Source organism: Astyanax mexicanus, chromosome 20 (genome assembly GCF_023375975.1).
Source record: "Astyanax mexicanus isolate ESR-SI-001 chromosome 20, AstMex3_surface, whole genome shotgun sequence".
In the NCBI taxonomy this organism is placed as follows: domain Eukaryota; kingdom Metazoa; phylum Chordata; class Actinopteri; order Characiformes; family Acestrorhamphidae; genus Astyanax; species Astyanax mexicanus.
In genome coordinates this window covers 3,520,064-3,539,625 of record NC_064427.1, presented here as the reverse complement: position 1 = coordinate 3,539,625, position 19,562 = coordinate 3,520,064, and the positions used below count along the sequence as shown (strand labels likewise).

Below are 19,562 nucleotides of genomic sequence, written 5' to 3'. Positions count from 1 at the left end.
GGAATGAAGTCAAAACGAGAGACAAGAATATAGAGAGAGATGAGAAAGGTGAGACTAAAGAGAAATAGATATGAAAATAAAGAAAAATAGAGTGGTGATAAAGAGAAAGAGAGAGATAAGAATAAAGAGAGAGAGGCAAAAGAGAGAGATGAGAAAGAAGAGAGGGGTAGAAAGGGGTAATGGGGTGTTGAATATAACAACTTTTTAAAAAATAATTCTAATAATAATAACAATATGGATGATACAACCAGAAAGAATGTTTAATGATCAGAAACTACCTCATTAGAGCACTACAGAAACTACACATACTGCATGTGGTGATTCACAACTTCCTGCAATTATTATAAATGAAAATTTCTTATAAAAAAAAAAAACAAATATCACACTTTTATTGATAATATATGGAAAAATAGCAATACTAATAATAATGCAAAATCTGCTGAAAGTTTTTTGATTTTACTACAACTACTACAATTCTCATTATTGAGATTTCTGGGGGAAGTGCTGGTTTAAAGATGCAGGCTTGGTGAGTGTGTGTGTTGATCTGCTGTGATGTGATGTGTGTGATTTTGGTGGTTGGGAGGCTTGAAGCAGTTGATTTTTGTTTTCTGCTAATCTGTACTGATCACTGCGTGTTTGGTGGTTTTCAGTACAGGTCTCTGTCGCTACTGCCTTTTATTTTATTTATTTATTTATTTATTTTCCCTCCTTCTTTTTGTGTTGTTTTCCCCGTCCTTTCCTTTTGCTCTCTGGTCTATCAGATTGAAATGGCGATTGAGACGCTCCAAAAGACTGAGGGTTTGTCCAGTCAGAGAAGTGCGCTGCTCAACAGCCATGTAAGTTGCACCCATGAAATCGATGCCTTGCTCTTCACTTCGCCATCTTGTGCTCCTTGTGCACACTTTTTTTGCGCTCTCTGTCTAACGCTGTTTCCTCCTTTAATTAAGGTGTTGGGACTTAAGCAGATGTCTTTCTTTATTTTTTGGCTTCTTCTGACTGTTATAAATTTGTGTGCTAAAAATAGGGTTAATAAAAAAGGGTTGTAGATTGGAAATGCACCGAAATATATATATTTTTTTATCAAACAAAAGCTAATACTTAAGCTTGTTTTGCCTTGCTTAAACAAATCAATTAACAATCTACTGCAGATTCATATTCTAGCAGATACACCAACAAAGTGCAATACATTTACTTCTGTAGTGCTGCTCTATTCATACATTTACCTCAGTATTGCTATTCTAATTCTTCACCTTCTTCACCTCAGTAGTCCTTCTCTAATCATACCTTTACTGAGGTAAAGGTATGATTAAGGAAGCACTGCTGAGGTAAAGATATAATTAGAGCAGCACTACTGAAGTAGAGGTAGGATTAGAATAGGACTACTGAGGTAAAGGTAGGGTTAGAGCAGCAGTGGTGAAGTAAAGATATGATTTGAATAACACTACTTAGGTAAAGGTTTAATTAGAATAATACTACTGGGGTAAAGGTAGGATTAAAATAACACTACTGAGGTAAAGGTATGATTAGAGAAGAACTGCTGAGGTAGTGTTATTTTAATCCTACCTTTACCCCAGTAGTATTATTCTAATTAAACCTTTACCTAAGTAGTGTTATTCTAATCATATCTTTACCTCACCACTGCTGCTCTAACCCTACCTTTACCTCAGTAGTCCTATTCTAATCCTACCTCTACTTCAGTAGTGCTGCTCTAATTATATCTTTACCTCAGCAGTGCTTCCTTAATCATACCTTTACCTTAGTAGTGTAACTCTTATCATCCCTTTACCTCAGTAGTGCTGCTCTAATCATACATTTACCTCAGTAGTGTAATTCTAATCATACCTTTTCCCAAGTAGTGCTTCTCTAATCATACCTTTATCTTAGTAGCAAATTTATATCTCTCTTATTTTACTGAATTCTACTGGTCAAATCATGTTGGTTGCCAAATATTCGGTGCATCCCTATATATTCCTTTATATTCATTTTGAATTATGTTGATTGTTTAAATGTAGGAAGAATTCAGTGCTGTGTTGTTGATGGTCATGGCAGACTGTGTTCCTCCGCAGCTCCAGTGGCTCCTGGATAACTATGAGACTGCAGATGGGGTGAGTCTGCCTCGCTCCACGCTCTACAGCCACTACCTTCGCCACTGCCAGGAGCAGAAACTGGACCCGGTCAATGCTGCATCCTTCGGAAAACTCATCCGCTCCATCTTCATGGGGCTGCGCACACGCCGCCTTGGAACCAGGTACACTCGTCTTTACTCGTCTTTACTCGTCTTTACTCGTCTTTACTGCACACTCCGGGTTTATTTCCTGATTTTTCTTATGGATAATGGATGCAGCATCACACTTTCTAAATGTACCCAATGTTCTGAATGCAGAGGAAACTCCAAGTATCATTATTATGGGATCCGGGTGAAACCAGACTCACCACTGAACCGACTACAAGAGGATATGCAGTACATGGCACTGAGGCAGCAGCCTGTCCAGCAGAAACAGAGGTACTTGATTCTGACATGTAGAGAAATTACACAATACATTTTTACCTTCTAGTGATTATATCTTAGAAGAAACAACAAGCTAAAAAACAAATTTACCATAAATTCATTAAGGCCGTCTAAGGCGTGACACTACCTAAGGGATCAACTTTACTCTCATATTTACCAGAGACAGGCTGTTATTGTAAATAAGAATATCTTCCTAATGACTTGCCTGGTTAAATTAAAGGTTTAATAAAAATAAATAAATAAATAAATAAATAAAAGTAGAGAGAAGCCATTGTCTCCATCTGTTTCAATATGCATGTCTTTAAAAATGGCATGATAGAATAGATTATAGGATATCATATTACATTACATTACATTACATTTGACAGACGCTTTTGTCCAATGCGACTTATATACAATAGTAAAGTACAAAAGTAATAGAAGATAAAAACAACTTTAGACAGGGCCCAAAGGAGGTCAAAGGGAAATAATGGGATAGAGGAGTGAAGGAGGGGAAGAAGGAAATGAGGTTAGAAAATAATAGAAAATTAATATATAATTATATATTATAAAATATTAAAATATATACAAAATTGAGCTGACGTGTCAAAATTAATTGGATAGAAACTAGTATCATGTCCCATTACTTTAAACATGTTGTTGTAATGATGTGTATAGTGTGTATCGTCGCTGTCCAATGAAAAACAAGTATCTCCAAAACAGCAACTTTAAAGGAGAGAGAAAAAACATCTAAAATTTCAATGCAAGTCAATGTAAAAAGAGTTTTTTTTGTTTGTTTTTTTTCAGGTCATTTTAAAGTATTTCAATTGGTCTGTTTGAAAAGAAATTTTGGCACAGTGTAAGGGACAGTTTGTCAGTTTTTCTGATTTATTAGACTATATACCACATAAAATGGAAATATCTTAGTGGAGCAGTTATCAGCTAACAGTTGAACTGACTGGTGGATAACACATAGTATATAGTATTATATATAACATGGTATTTGTTGTAACTAATTTCATGTCCATTTGACCATTTTGCTGCATATGCCAATAAAGTAAATTGATGAATGCTTTGCTGTCATGCCCGACTCCATGCCCTCTTGTGTTTTGGACTTGCCAGGTATAAGCCAGTGCAGAAAATGGATGGGTTTTCGGGAGATAACTATCCCAGCAGCGGTCAGCACACTCCCAATGCTGCAGAGCAGACGGTCATCGCACAGAGTCAGCACCACCAGCAGTTCCTGGGTAAGGCTAGACTGCAGGAGCCTCATTATCACAAGAGTATTCCAGCTATTAATGATGCTAATCTAGTGTACGGTCTTTCCACAGATGCCTCTCGGGCGCTCCCCGAGTTTGTAGAGCTTGACCTGGGAGAACATGGGGTTGAGGACGTCAGTATGGAGGATATCAAAGCCCTTCAGACACTGTACAGAGAACACTGCGAGGTTAGTGATTTTAATCAGTCTGTCCCCTACCAAATTGTGCTGCTGCAACATTTACAAAGATGTTATTAGGGATTGCCTAAAATTAACATTATCAGCCAAACATAATGAAATATTAGGTCAAAGGATTTCTTTGATTTTATCACTTTTTCACCACAGAATAAACAAAATAGCACATAAGTATGTTTTTGTCATGCTTTTTAAATAAAAAAGCACTTGCAACCAAACCAAAAATAGTTTAAGCAACTTCTACTCCTAACTTTTATTAGGAGCAGTGCAATTTTAGTAATAAATTTACCTCAGCCGTGCATTTCTACTGATGCATTTATATGTGAGCAACGGAAGTCACACGTGAGTTAAAACTACACAAAGACTGGAAGCCAGTCCTCAAGTTACGTTCATAACCTCAGCTAACATTACTATTCTAGCCCTGTACAGTTTTTATCTTTCAGATGGAAAATACCTGTTTGTAAAGCAGTAGTAAACTAATGCCAAACTTGATATGTGATTCATGCAAATAGAGTCACAGAGTACAATCACATTACGATAGACAGGGTGTGGACTTGCAACCACTGCTTAAAACATATCCTAACTTTAGAGGAAACACTACAATATGACTTACATGGTGGCTTGTTTGTGAGACATTGTAATAAACATTGTATAACATTGTAATAAAGGCGTCCTCACTAGTAGTCAGTCAGTGTTAATTTAAGACCACTCTAGGTGTTGTCTGTCTGGATTAATTGCCCTTAGTGTGCATGTTTTTAGTTGTCTCTCTGCTTTCTCACCTGCAGGCCATTTTGGACGTGGTGGTAAACCTTCAGTTCAGCCTGATAGAGAAGCTGTGGCAGACGTTCTGGCGCTATTCTCCTTCCAACACTGTAGAGGGAGCCACAATCATACAAAACAGGTCTGTGTGTTATTGACCAGACATTGGTAATGAAAACTATTGTCACACACCCACACAAGTGTCTAATCATAAACCTGTCTGTATATGTGTGTATATGTGTGTGTGTACGGATGCAGCGGGGTGAGCGAGATTGAGGGTCGTCTGCCGCGGGCCAGGCTGCTGCTGCTGTGCCGGAGTGAGGCCGTGCTGAAGTGGATGAGTGCCTGCGATCACCTGATGTACCAGGCCCTGGTGGAGATCCTCATCCCTGATGTACTCAGACCCATTCCTAGTAAGCAGACTGTTTTGTACCTGATATGTATAATATACAGGAGTTGGACGATGAAACTGAAATACCTGTCATCATTTTAGTGTGGGAGGTTTCATGGCTAAATTGTTCCAACCTGGTGGCCAATCTTCATTAATTGCACATTGCACCAGTAAGAGCAGAGTGTGAAGGTTCAATTAGCAGGGTAAGAGCACAGTTCTGCTCTAAATATTGCAATGCACACAACATTATGGGTGACATACCAGAGTTCAAAAGAGGACAAATTGTTGGTGCACGTCTTGCTGGCTCATCTGTGACCAAGACAGCGAGTCTTTGTGATGTATCAAGAGCCACGGTATCCAGGGTAATGTCAGCATACCACCAAGAAGGACCAACCACATCCAACAGGATTAACTGTGGACGCTGTAAGAGGAAGCTGTCTGAAAGGGATGTTCGGGTGCTAACCTGGATTGTATCCAAAAAACATAAAACCACGGCTGCTCAAATCACTGCAGAATTCAATGTGCACCTCAACTCTCCTGTTTCCACCAGAACTGTCCGTCACCACAATCAATTATTGTGGTCTAAAACCAGGTGTTTCAGTTTCATTGTCCAACCCTCTTTATTTATTTGGTGGGCGTCCCTTATTTTCATTTCTGAAAAGTGGCAACCCTTGTTAGCGCATAACCTGTCCCAAACTGCACCAGGTTATTAGGTAATCTCTGGTGAATTGCATTGTGCTTTTTGATACAGTATGATACATTAGTATACATGAAAATGCATGTAATTGTGTGATTTTAGCTGCATAATTCTAATTTGTGGCTTCAGTGCAAAATAACAGAAGCAAACCCAGCTGAATGAATACATTTATTATAAGGAGGAAAGCAGTAAATGTCCTTCAGTGATTTTATTAATAATTCCCTGTTTTGTCTCCACCAGGTGCCTTGACTCAAGCCATCCGTAACTTTGCCAAAAGCCTTGAGGGCTGGCTCACCAATGCCATGAGCGCAATTCCCCAGAAGATGATCCAGACCAAGGTTGGCTCAGCGTGCTATTAACTGTGGCTTTTTTTTTTTTTTTTGGACAATTTTTTATTTTAAGACCAATTTATGGCACTGATGTAATAGTGTAATAATAGTAACAATACAAGCACATCATTTTTGGAGCGATAAATTTAATTGATTTTATTCTGAACGTTCAGACTTTGGGAATTGGAATATTAAATTGTTTTAATATCCCTTTAAACAAAGTCAACCCACCAGCTCTTTCTTGTTAATTTGCTCTTTTTGTTAACCCTGCTTTTATCAGTGGGGTCAGTTTGACCACATTCAATGTCAAAGTAACATCACTGATAAAAATGACTTTATTTTTAAGTTTTATTATTTACCTAAAGTTTCTAATTTAATGATGCTGTTTTATTATCTAAATAAAAAAAAAACTAACTAACCTAATCACTGATGATTCATCAAATAAACACAAAATACCCATAAATCATTATAATCATTACTGGAGGCTCTTCCGGAGGTTTTTAGGGTTTCACAGGGTTATAATATGTGCTGTGCTTTTAGAGAACTTCACCCAAGTGCTAATAAAAGCTACTGGGGAGCTGCTATAATTATCTGATTTGCACAAGGCTGTCACCACAAGCTCATTACTCCACTCATTCTCATGACTTTGTGAAATACGTCAAAGATAAAATAGCTTTCTAATAAAACAGCATGAAGCATTTTCTGGAGACTTTATTTTGTATCTCCAGCCGTGCTGTTTTATGGCAGAGCATCTACCAGGGATGCAATGAAGTGTGTATCTGCAGATCCTTATAAAGTCTTTAAACTTGTCTTAAAATATGTTATTTCCATCTCCCACAGGCAGACAGACTTTAAATATTGCATTATATGTAGAAATGAGACACAATTTAAATATTGTGATGTATCGTATCGTTTTCAGTAATTTTTCCGAAACATACAGGTGCATCTCAATTTTTTTTTTTTATTAAAAAAAGTTACTTTATCCCAGTAATTTAGTTCAAAATGTGAAACTTATATATTATATAGATTTAAGTGTTTATTTCTTTTATTGTTGAAAATTATGGCTTACAGCCAATGAAAACTCAAAAATGAGTGTCCCAGAAAATGTAAATATTACAAAAGGCCAGTTGGTACTTTTGGCAGTGTGGGCAGTGTGCCAAGTCCTGCTGGAAAATGAAATGAAACCCGCATCTCCATAAAAGTTATCAGCAAAGGGATGACATGACTCTAATTTGGTCTTTAATTTCCTCATTCCTTTACTCCTAACATTCCTCTGTTATCTCTCTCTTGATCAGGTATCTACTGTTAGTGCCTTTGCTCAAACCCTGCGCAGATACACGTCTCTGAACCACCTGGCCCAGGCAGCGCGTGCCGTCCTGCAGAACACCTCCCAGATTAACCAGATGCTCAGCGACCTCAACCGCGTCGACTTCGCCAACGTACAGGTACCCACCCACCCACCTAGACCTTATATAGCTCCATCTGCACTATATAGACATAAGTAACTGGAGTCTTTTGTCTGGCTGTATTAGTATTAATGTTTGTGCCTGTATTGTCCTGTACAGGAGCAAGCCTCGTGGGTGTGCCAGTGTGAGGAGGGTGTGGTCCAGCGGCTGGAGCAGGACTTCAAGGCCACGCTGCAGCAGCAGAGCTCCTTGGAGCAGTGGGCCGCCTGGCTGGACAACGTGGTTTGCCAGGTGCTCAAGCCCTACGAGGACCGGCACACTTTTCCTAAAGCTGCTCGCCAGTTCCTGCTTAAGTGGTCCTTTTACAGGTGAGTCTCTGTTTTAATAAACATCTTCACATACAGTGTAAATGAATATTAGGTCTTTGTAAATATCTTTATAGAGCCCAAGGACCATACAGTATATTAGCGTATTTTTCGGACAGTAAGGTGCACTTAAAATCCTTTAATTTTCCCAAAAATGTACAATACGCCTAATAATCTGGTGCTCCTTATGTATGAAGGATCGAACCAGTGTCACCAGGGTCGCAGTCCAATACACTATCGCTGCCCCGGCTAGTGAATTGGGACATGGCCAGGAAAAAACTCCCTTATAACAGAGAGACAGGGGAGGGATGTAAACAAAAGCTCACCAGAGAAGCTTATGAATAACGAATAACGACTGGATCTGGACAAGATAATGTTGAATGTTAGTTGATTTATTTTTGTTATTTTGTTTTTAATGGTAGGCTATGCCCTCATACATAAAAAAACATAAATCAAGATTTAGCACGTTTTGATTATATTATTGTATTTAATGGCTATTAAAGTGTCCAAACGATAAAAATAACACTTCTCGTCCTGTAAACTCGCAGCTCGATGGTGATCCGGGACTTGACTCTGCGCAGTGCTGCCAGTTTTGGCTCCTTCCACCTGATCCGCCTCCTCTACGACGAGTACATGTTCTACCTGGTGGAGCACCGTGTCGCTCAGGCAACGGGAGCGACGGCCATCGGTGTGATGGGAGAGGTAAGGACGAGGGCTGCATCTCCACTGCTTCAGCTTTATTATAGTCCTGCAGCACTAAGAGCATTGTGTGGTTTAGCATGAGCACCTAGCAATGACCTTGAAGGACAGTCTGAAGATGATTTGTGCAACACACCAAGGCATGTTAAACTGTCATGTCTGAAGGTAATGACACAGGCCTTAAAGGACTGATTTGGACCGGCTTGTCTAGTTTAGATATTGCAGAGGGGGGTATGTTTTGATGATGATGATGATGATGATGATGAATGATGATGAATATTTCTCTTGTTTTGCTGTTTTTTTTTGTTTGTTTTTTTCTAGTTTGGTAATCTGAATGCCATGTTGCCGACCAACATTGACAAAGGTGAGCAATGTTCTGCTTATGTTCATATTATATATTAATAGTTATAGTTTTTAACACTGTCACTATTTGGGACCAGTGTGGTGTCTGTATAAGCTTGCTTTTGTGAGTCAGGTTTCTTAGGCTAATGTTGAAACTGGCCTAAATGCTGGCCTAAAATTAAAAATTTTTAGCAAGCAAAATGACCCTTTCAACTAGGGGTGTGTCATATCGTATCGTACACGATAATATCGTCAAAATTTTTCAATATCGTGAACGATATTAAACCCTAAAATATCGTGCCATATCAACCATTCCATTTCCCATTATATATCTACTAGAGACAGATTATATCTGTCCAGTATCATTTATTTTACTTTAATCCTGGATATATGGAGATATTTGGAGTGCATTATTATTATTATTATTATTATTATTATTATTATTATTATTATTATAGTATCATGACTCAATGATGATTCTAGATCATTGACTTCTGTTACAAATCTGATAAAATTCTTGTATTTTTTAATATCTCACCTAGGGCTGTGCAAAATTATATTGTATGTAATAGGGGTGGGCAATATTATATCGTATACAATATATCGTGACACAGAAATATCATGATATTAAAAATCCATATCGTGATAATAGGGCTGTTCTGTCTTAAAAGTAGTCTATTATTTACTGTGAAGCTTTAGGTGTATTTATTGTATAATTGTTTTAGTTTGCAGTTTATATGCATGCACTAAATATTCTGCAATATTTTTTGCTGCATTATTTTATTTTATGTTATATTATTTATTTTGCCACATTATGATTATACTGTTATACTTTTATAGTATATTCCTGAAATAAATAAATTATTTTAGTTTTCCTATATCGCCAAGTATATCGTTATCGCAAAAATACCCTGAAATATCGTGATATTATTTTAGAGCCATATCACCCACCCCTAGTATGTAATAATATTTTTTTTTTTTTTTTTCTTGCAGTGAATAGTGTATTTTTGAAATATGAAATATAAAATATTATGGCCATATCGCCCATTCCTAATTTCAACATTTATTCTTCACTGGCTATAAATACAAAAAAAAGCACAAAAACATTAGGAAATTGCATTAACAGGCTTTTTTATTATTATTTACTTCCTTGATTTACAAGCATTAATACCTCTTACACGTTTTAGGGTAACACAGTATAAAGAGGGTGCATTAAGAACATTAAGGAAAGAATGTGTCAAGTAATTGTTAATTGATACTTTATAAGATATTAGTTACAAAACCATTCTTATGCATTCAAATTGAGCAATGTTTCATTGAGAAATGTCTTAGCTAGTGTAAATTAAAAACAAATGATTTTTATTTTTATTTTTTTTAATATAAAATGTTAAAATATAGGAATATTATTATAGAAATCTTGCTTTAAATATTAAAGAAAGTTCCTCGTTAACAGGATTCGCTGTGTGTTTTCCAGACGAGGTGAGTGAGATGGACAGCGACCTGGACGAGGAGATGGAGGAGGTGGACGAGCCGCTGGCCAAGCGCGAGAAAGCCGAAGCGGAGGTGATCCAGGTGCTGCAGGTGGGCACCATGGAGGACGGCAGCAGCGCGGTGGTGGGAGTCGTGCAGCCGGGGCCGATTCAGCTCACCGCGGCCGGACACACCGACCACATCCTCGGTCCGGTCACCGGACCCACCACCATCCGTCACTGCGGCGGCGCGGGGAACGCTTACGCCTCTGTGTGAAGAGGACCGGTCACTCCCCTCGTCTCTCACACCTCTCACTCATCTCACTCATCCTCTCTTTTTCTCTCTGCTCTCCTCACTTTTTCTTCACGTTTCTCCTCTCAGTTCAATATCCCTTCATATTCCTCCATACACCCCCCCCACCATATCCCATAATATCCTCCCATATCTGTATCTGTCTCGTGATCAGAAGGGTTGGATCACACATGCAGTAACACTACAACCGAATAGTGGCATCGCAGCAGGACACAGCTAGCTGCACGATCTTGTCTTTTCTTTACATTTCTTTACATTTCTTTTCATTTCTTTACTTTTACATTTTTTAAAAGGAACCAGCTCGAGTCCTGTGTTGCCATAATCTGGATTAAGTCTGTGTGATCAGGTCCATCGTTTTTTTTTTTTTTTTTTCTTGGGAGCAACCCTTGAAATGAGAGAGTGAAGGTGCTGAAAGTTGGCATTTAAAGTCCTTATGCTGGTAGAAATTGTGATTTTTTTTTGTTTGTTTGTTTTGTTTTTTTGTGAATTTTATTTAATTTTTGATCTTTTCGATGACCAAGAGCTCAAATCCACGCCACTAGCTCCACAAACTACATGAAAATGGAAAAAAAAGAAGAAATTTCTGACTACTGACTACTCACTTTTTTTTTTTTTTTTTTGTTTTTCTTTGTTTTTCCCCCTCCCCTCTATTTATTTGTACTACTGGTCATGTGGCTTTGTGTTGCAGTGGGAAATCTTGCTGTATACTGTGCTGCTATAACCTCAGGCAGGCTGGATGACTCTACTGAACTTCTCAAACTTCTCTACTACTGAACTACTAAACTACTGAACTACTGAGAGCTTGCTTATCCATCGGACTGCACCGTCGTGTTCGAGCGTTCCCCTTTTGCCTTCTGTTTGTGGAAATGAGAAAAAAAAAGTTGCTTGGTAGATTTTTGGAGAGGAGCCGTTTCACGTACACACTTACATAAACTCTACTTACTCGTCGTCGTGGTTTCATTTTTTTATTTTTTTGTTTTATTGGACCAAAAAAAAAAATGAAAAAAAAAAAAAAACACAACCTGTGGCGATTGGCTGTTCGGGGCCGTTTGTAAAGCTTTGTTTCCTCTCCCACCTGTGCCGTGTTGTAAAACAGAGCGAATGTCAGGGATTTCTTGTACCTCGGGTTCATCATAGTGCCTTAACCCAGCAACAGCTTTTCATTTCGTCGCTGTTCCTTTTTTCTTTTTCTGTAAATTCTAAACTATTTTATTTTATTATTTTTTTGGTTTGTTTTCTTTTTTTGTACTGAGAAAGCTCACTCTTTGATCATTCCTAGAAATCAGACAGATTCTGATCTTTGTAATGATCTTGTGTAATGGACTGGTGGCTGGATTTGTGGTCTGTCATCAGCATGAGTAGGAGGTACAGCACTGTCTGGATGCTTGGTTTACACACAGAGGGTTACCGTGGTTCGACGTTAGTGGTAAGACTAAATTATACTGCTGTGTCAAAGTCAAAGCAGTGTCTATGGTGTAGCCTGTGCAAGTGTCCTGCGCTGTTGTGGGCATTTATACTTGTGCATTTGTGCACAAGGCGGGAGTGTGCCACTTTGAGCGTGTTTCTGTTGTCTGCATCTCATAGGTACATTACTGGGCAGTTGTGCATCAAGCTGTGCCGTAGGCTACATCATAGGGTACACAGCCATGCATAAAGTGTGCATAGGCTACTGCGTAGATTTGATGCAAAAGCATAAATTGTCCTAAAGGCTGGAGATACACTTGCCGTTAGGCATTCATGCAAACGTAACGGTTTACATACTTTACCGGTACACAAAAAACATTCTACACTTAGTGAAGGCTTACACTGGAGGACACATGATGTATGTGTATATGAGGATGGTCATTCCAGCTAGTTCCCCATTATATCAAAAAAATGACTGCAAACTGCTAGAGAGAGCCCACAAGTGAGCCCACAATGAATGGGAGTGGATAGAGCCATTTAAGCCCCGAAGCATCCTATTTTTTTCAGTGGAGAGAGCCACCACATGCCACGGCGCATGCTGGGTTGCATTGTGTTAATGCAGCCCTGCCATCCTCCAATCAGGGGACAGCGTGCTGCAACACCATGCACATACGAGCCTTACACCCACAGAACTGTTGCCTTTTAACCACAGAAGAGAAGCTGAAAATGGCGGAATATGGGTTTATAGAACTATAGACTACAGTTAGGTTTATTAAAAATCTAAAATATTCGTCTTACGATGGTTTACTTCTGTTGCTTCATTTGAATCCAAAAACTGCACAGACAAGCCCACACGCGGCGAGAGGACACGTACCATCACATCAATATTTATTTATTTTCTGAAAGTATCAAATCAAGAGAACATACCTGTATATTGCCGTTTTAAACAGTTATAAACAATGAACAGATTCTGTAGCATTGCTGCTACTGTGAGCTGATTGACTGGTTGGTGAGTTAATGCTGGAGTCACACAGTTAGATCATGTTTAAAAGGCAGGATATAAAGTATTTGACTCCTGTTTACTGATTCCATTCCCAATAATAAAATATATATATATATCAGTGCAGAGAAAAGTAACATTTTAATCACTCAATAAAACACGAAACCAAATGGTTAACAACAGAAGAATATTTAAATTAGAATTTTGATCTAGTGTTGAGGATCTTAGTAAATTGTTTAGTATAAAAATTCAACAAATCAACCAGTTTATAAAATATGATTTTCTCAGGAGCTCCATATGAACCCATTCATTTTTGACTCGCTTGATAGCTTTCCGTCACTTTGATGCTATTAAGTGTTTGCACTGCCCCTAGAATATTTGTTTACCGCACCTCGCAGATGTATTACATTCATTTCTAAAGATGTCGCACAGTCGACGCACCAGTTGGACACAGGATGCGATGGTTAACAGCAGGTGTATCTCTAGTGTAAGTGGTGGTCACTCTCTCTTTGCCTTTGTGAAGGCCTTGGTGAAGGGTTTTGTGTGTGAGTTGAATGTGTGTATGTATGTATGTGTGTGTGTGTGTGTGTGTGTGTGTGTGTGTAAACACACATTAGGGCTGGAAGCAGACGTATTTGAGTGTCTTTTCTGTGTTTTTTTTTTCCTCTTTTTCTTTCTTTCGATGGTCATTTAGGTTGTTGGTGTAAACGTCACCCTACCTCACACCAGTGGTGCCAGCCCTTGGATGCAAAAGCCCTGCAGTTCTGATTTACACGTTACTCTGTACCGGTCTTGTCTAATCTGTCTCATCTGATCACACTTATTCTAATTCCTGGCCATGCTTGTGTCACTAGGGGTGGACGATATCATGTGTCGCTATTTATTTAATAAGAGATTTATGAAATAATTGATCAAATTGAACCAGCACGATGCACCTCATTTAAATAATGCTATTATACTGTATGAGGGTGTCTTGTTCCAGGTTTTTTGGGGACTGGCCTATTCCAATTTGATACAATCCATTTTATAGTGATTAATCCCTTGAATTCTAACCCTAAATCTTTGAGAAATGACTGTGAATTACTTGGTAACAGTGTAGCCTGTTTTGTGGAGTCCCTCAGAGCTCTGTTTTAGGGTCTAGCAGTTCCCATGCCACTGGAATCTATCTATCACTTTTCCAACAACAAATTAGCTCTGGAAAAAAATTAAGAGACTATCTGAATCAGTTTCTCTGATTTTGCTATTTATTGGTTTATGTTTGAGTAAAATGAACATTGTTGTTTTATTCTATAAACTACAGACAACATTTCTACCAAATTCCAAATAAAAATATTGTCATTTACAGCATTTATTTACAGAAAATGACAAATGGCTGAAATAACAAAACAAAAAAAAGATGCAGAGCTTTCAGACCTCAAATAATGCAAAGAAAACAAGTTCATATTCATTAAATTTTAAAAGTTCAGAAATTAATATTCGGTAGAATAACCCTGTTTTTAATCACAGTTTTAATGCATCTTGGCATGTTCTCCTCCACCAGTCTTACACACTGCTTTTGGATAACTTTATGCTGCTTTACTCCTGGTGCAAAAGGTTTTCAATTCGGTAAAATCAAAGAAACTCATCATTTTTAAGAGTTTTTTTTTTTTTTATATGAAAGCCCATGAATTTGTACAGCTGGATCAAGACAATTCTCTTATGATTTTGTATTTATTTATTTTTTTTAACAACATTTAAATCACAGGTTAAATGAATAATACTGATGATTTAGTTATCTTTTTTTGGCACGAAGAAAAAAAGTCAACACAATATTCAGCCGGTGGTTTTTATGTTATGGCATCTTGACCGTCCACGATAATGATAAAGTATCATCGTATTGCCCACCCCTACGAATCACACACTGTTCATTCCTTTTGTGAAACACTGGATATCTGTATACGGGACCAAAAGTTGCTATTTGCTATGAATATAAAGGTAAATATAGATCTATATATATTGCTATAAATATATATAAATATACTAAGGGTGATTTTGATTCCTACGTTTCTTTTCGTGTGGTTTTAGCCGTTCTGAGATGGTGGTATTTGCTTTTGTAGCTTCTTTAGTTGATGGGTTGATCCGTTAACTGACTGTGAAAGGGGAGGGGGAGGAGCTTGCGCTGGTTATTTGGACCAATGATCTCGAAAGGTCAACACTAATGGCTCCCTTTCACCCGAGAGCACCAGCTACATATATTCTATACACGTCTTTATTTAAAAAAACAAAAAGAGGAAATGTGGTGCTGACTTTATGGAAACAGACTTACTTTATGGTACTGCATTTGTACTTGTTTTTGATTGCTGTCATGTGACACACGGGAAAAAAAAAACAGATGAATGAACTAGGAAACTTCTTTATTTTTACTGCTACTGACATTTAATTATTTTATTTGAATTGTTTTTGTTTATTTAATTGTTTTGGGTGAATTAACAGCCCAGAAGTGCTGTCGTTTAATTTTGTCTTTTTCTTTTTTTTGGTCTATGGACACTTTTTTTTTAATGCTGTTTACATATTTACAAACATTTCAAGTTTCATTTTGTGCCTAATTTTTGCACGATATGCTTCTTTCTTTTAGGATTTTTTTTTTTAAAAAAGGGAAAATGTTCCCGAAAAGCCCCGCCCCCTTTCTGAATCCTGATGATAATCATGGCGTTTGCTGTTTGTTTGTTTGGTTTTTATCGGGAGTGCAATGTGCAAAGTTAATAGAAACTTGATTTAAAAGTCACTTTTGTAACGAAAATGAGCCACAAAAGCCACAAAACGTGGCATTTAATGAAACTGCTGACAAAAAAAAACGTTACACTACAGATTAAGGAAGTGATCTGTATGTAGTGTTTGGCCCCTCCCCTTCCCCTGATGTAAAGTTAACCATGTTTTTGATTTGATTTCGCTTTGCATTCGTCCGGTTTGGTTGTATCCTCTTGTGCCTGGAAGTGAGAACAGCTCTTAGCGTATTGGTTAGTTTTAAATGAAAGTGCTTTTGGTCATGCATGCCTTTTTTTAATCGTGCTGCTAGAATATTATGAAAATCTGTTTTTGATTTTTTTTTTTTCTATTCCGTTTTTGTGCCACAGTGAATAAACAGATTTTCCGTGTTTATTTCGAACCTGCCTGCCGCGTCCCATGAGTGCGTTTACATGCAGTAATAATCTGATTACTGCAGTTATCTGATCAAGTAGTCATGCAAACAATGCTGCAATTATCCGTACTCCAGATTTCATAGATCAGATTATGGTCTAAAAGTCTGATTTATTACATGTGATACAGAGTACATGTTAACCAGAGTATTCTCCGATTTCTCAGTCTCTGTGTATATCAGTAAAAACAGACCTCCCACTTTTGGCGCAACAATGAAACTAAATGAAACTAAATTATCTTAATTTTCTAGCTGATGTATATTCATATTTTGACTCTTTAGCCCTATCCAGACAGGATTAGTTTCTCAAGGTGACATCTGTGAAAAATATTTCACACTTCTACTTAGTGATTAAACTCTTGCATCCAGACTGCAATTGAAAAAACAGGAGGACCAGTGAGTTTTTAGGCTTTCTAAAAGGGTTCAGTAGCTCCTCCATTTCCACTCGCTGTTGTGTTTTAACGTGGATCTCCGTGGATCTTCATGTGCACCCAAAGTGTAATTACGGTGCGCGGCAGTGGACAAATAGCTATTTTATTAAACAAAAGGTGATGAAACTCAGAGAGGAGCACGGAGTTCAGGGAAAAACAGTAGATAAATCAGCCTGTAATTTTCTCAGAGGACGTCAGAGAAAAACACGTACATGGTCGTTCTGGACGGGAATAAAATCACAGAGGATAAAAACCCCCCATAAATGAGAAAATTACCCCAGTACGCCCTGAGAAACTAATCCTGTCTGGATAGGGCTTTTAATGTTTAACATTGTTGAGCCAAATTTTAGTCAGTTTGTTCAGTCAGATTTTTTCTCAAATCAGATCCGTTAAGATGACTGTTCACACTGTTATTTGCAAGTGATCAAATCCGATTTGCATCCAGACTGAGACACTGATTGTATTAGATTTGTGAAAATCTTATTTCATGTGGTTTCAGGTTGTTTAGACTGTCAAATATCAATCTGGTTACATAACCTGGATAATTTAGATATGCCAAGAAACAGGTTTGGGTTTGGAGTCTAAACACAGCCTTTTTCTGGCTGGTTGCAAAGTAAAACAAATCAGATTATACACAGTAAATGTATTAAACATTGTTCGGATTGTAAACGCACTCTATGCCCCTCCCCTTTTTTTTGCCAATATGATGAAATGCCTCATTATTTAAATTTCCCTTTTCTTTCACCATAATTGTCTTGTTTTTGTTTTTTTTTTTAATTCCCGAGACCTGAGCTGGCCTTGCTTTCGAGTCCTAGCCACGCCCCTTTTTGTCACCAAAGTGTGATGCACGTCAGCGTAAGTGAAGGGAAAGACCACAAACTAACATGACGTATTGCTGAACATATCAAACCCCTGAGCAGTTACTGCAGAACGAGGAGAGACAGAGAGAGAGAGACATGTCCCTCGTTTTCTTCTCTCGCACGGCAGCTTCACCGACAAGAGACTTCAGTGCCTTTATGATTTCACTAAGACCTCCCGGACCACCGGTTCGCCCGCCCGCTCTCGCGTACGAACAAAGACGTAAAGCAGAGCAGACAGCGCGTCAGGATTCAAGTCTGAGCTGACCGGTGTCCCACAAGGGTCTATCATTAGCCGTGGTTCAGGTGTCCCCGGTGTCCTCTACGTCCCCCTCTTCCCCATCCTCTCTGCACCAACCACGGAGATATGCACATGCAACCTTTATAAATAAGAAAAGATGAGCATTTGTGTTTGGGCGAACTGTGGTTCAGGTGTCCCTGTCCCCACTGTCCTCTGTGTGTGTCCCTGTCCCCTCAACCCTTTTAGCGCTGCAACTACAGAGACTTGCACATGCAATCTTTATAAATGAGAAGAAGAACAGTTGTGTTTGGGCGACTGGTGTTCTGCAAGGTCTGCTCTTAGCTGTGGTTTAGGTGTCCCTGTCCCCACTGGCCCCGTCGTCCTCTATTTATCCACCCCCCAGCTCCTTTCCTGCACTCACCACAGAGATATGCATCTGTAATATTTATAGAGGCACGACAGCAGTTGTGTTTGGGTGACTGGTTCTTATCTGTTGTTAAGGTGTCCCTGTCCCCACTGTCCCCGTCCCCACTGTCCCTACTATCGCCTCAACTACAGAGATATGCACATGTAACGTAAATAGGCGCAGAGCAGTTGTGTTTGGGCAATCAGTGTCCCACAATGTCTACTCTTAAATCTTATCTGTGGTTCAGGTGTCCCTGTCCCCACTGTCCCTGTCCTCTCTACTCTCTTATCACACCAACCACAGAGATATGCACATGGAGAACTCATAATGATGTGTTTGGGTGACTGGTTCCCAGAGTATCTAATCTACTCTTATCCGTGGTTTAGGTGTCCCTGTCCCCTTCACCCCCTTATCACACCAACCCAAAAGATATGCACGTGCAGCATCCATAGAGACATGTTTGTGTGACTGGTTCCCACAATGTCTACTCTTAAATCGTATCTGTGTCCCACAGTGTCTACTCTTGGCCATGATTCAGGTGTCACTGTCCCTGTCCCCAATGTCCCCGTCCCCTCAATCCCCTTATCGCACCAACCACAGAGATATGCACATGCAGCATCCATAATGATGTGTTTGGGTGACTGGTTCCCACAGTATCTAATCTTATCCGTGGTTTAGGTGTCCCTGTCCCCACTGTCCTCGTCCCCTCCACCCAATTATCGCACCAACCACAGAGATATGCACATGTAACGCTTATAGAGGCACACAGCTCCGCCTCCGCACCGGGGCGACTGATAACTGTGGGAAGTCTGCATTCTGCGTCGCTTAAACAGGAAGCGCTGACAGGATTTCGCCATTAAGAACGCTGCACTAATCATAATCACGACATTCCCCCGTTTCTATCCTACGTAAAGTGATCGTGCTCGTTTCCGTTTCCTTCTTTTCTTCGTTCTCTAAGGCTTTTTGATTATATCTGAATATTTTAAGTGCCATTTGACGGTTTACTTCGTGAGTCGTGGCCTGCTGTAGCGCGTTCTAATGCAAGCACAAGCATCGTGGTACTCCCGAGCGACTCGACGTGCTTGGATTAAAAAAAAAAAAAAAAAAAGAAACAAAAAAAAAACACGCAGTCTTAGTTGTAAATATTGAAATAAAAATGGAAGGTTATTTATTTACTCTCCCGTTCTTTTCATTCCGTTTTTTGAAAGTGTACAATGGTGATGATTCCTTGTTCCTTTTCTTTTTTCCTCCCCGCCTTCTTTCTCTTTTTATCAGACGATGTATTGTACTTTACATATACATATACAGTATGTATTATTTTTGTTTGTTTGTTCTTT

The 19,562-nt window shown here is 38.8% G+C and overlaps 1 protein-coding gene across 3 annotated transcripts in view; it reads left to right on the top strand.

Moving 5' to 3' along the window:
• The window catches only part of rfx3 (regulatory factor X, 3 (influences HLA class II expression)), a 37,447-nt gene extending 18,102 nt beyond the window's left edge, over window positions 1–19,345 (top strand). The window contains exons 5-17 of one of the 3 annotated variants that reach the window (XM_022680896.2): window positions 762–836; window positions 2,067–2,248; window positions 2,384–2,503; window positions 3,611–3,735; window positions 3,820–3,935; window positions 4,727–4,842; window positions 4,959–5,113; window positions 6,029–6,126; window positions 7,413–7,562; window positions 7,683–7,891; window positions 8,437–8,590; window positions 8,909–8,951; window positions 10,404–19,345. In XM_022680896.2, the coding sequence (XP_022536617.2) occupies window positions 762–836; window positions 2,067–2,248; window positions 2,384–2,503; window positions 3,611–3,735; window positions 3,820–3,935; window positions 4,727–4,842; window positions 4,959–5,113; window positions 6,029–6,126; window positions 7,413–7,562; window positions 7,683–7,891; window positions 8,437–8,590; window positions 8,909–8,951; window positions 10,404–10,675 (1,815 nt within the window). In that variant the 3' untranslated portion in view covers window positions 10,676–19,345. Of the gene's footprint in view, window positions 1–761; window positions 837–2,066; window positions 2,249–2,383; window positions 2,504–3,610; window positions 3,736–3,819; window positions 3,936–4,726; window positions 4,843–4,958; window positions 5,114–6,028; window positions 6,127–7,412; window positions 7,563–7,682; window positions 7,892–8,436; window positions 8,591–8,908; window positions 8,952–10,382 lie in introns of all 3 variants that reach the window. The other 2 variants (XM_022680895.2, XM_022680897.2) reach the window with 2 other exon arrangements.
• Window positions 19,346–19,562: the final 217 nt, after the last annotated feature.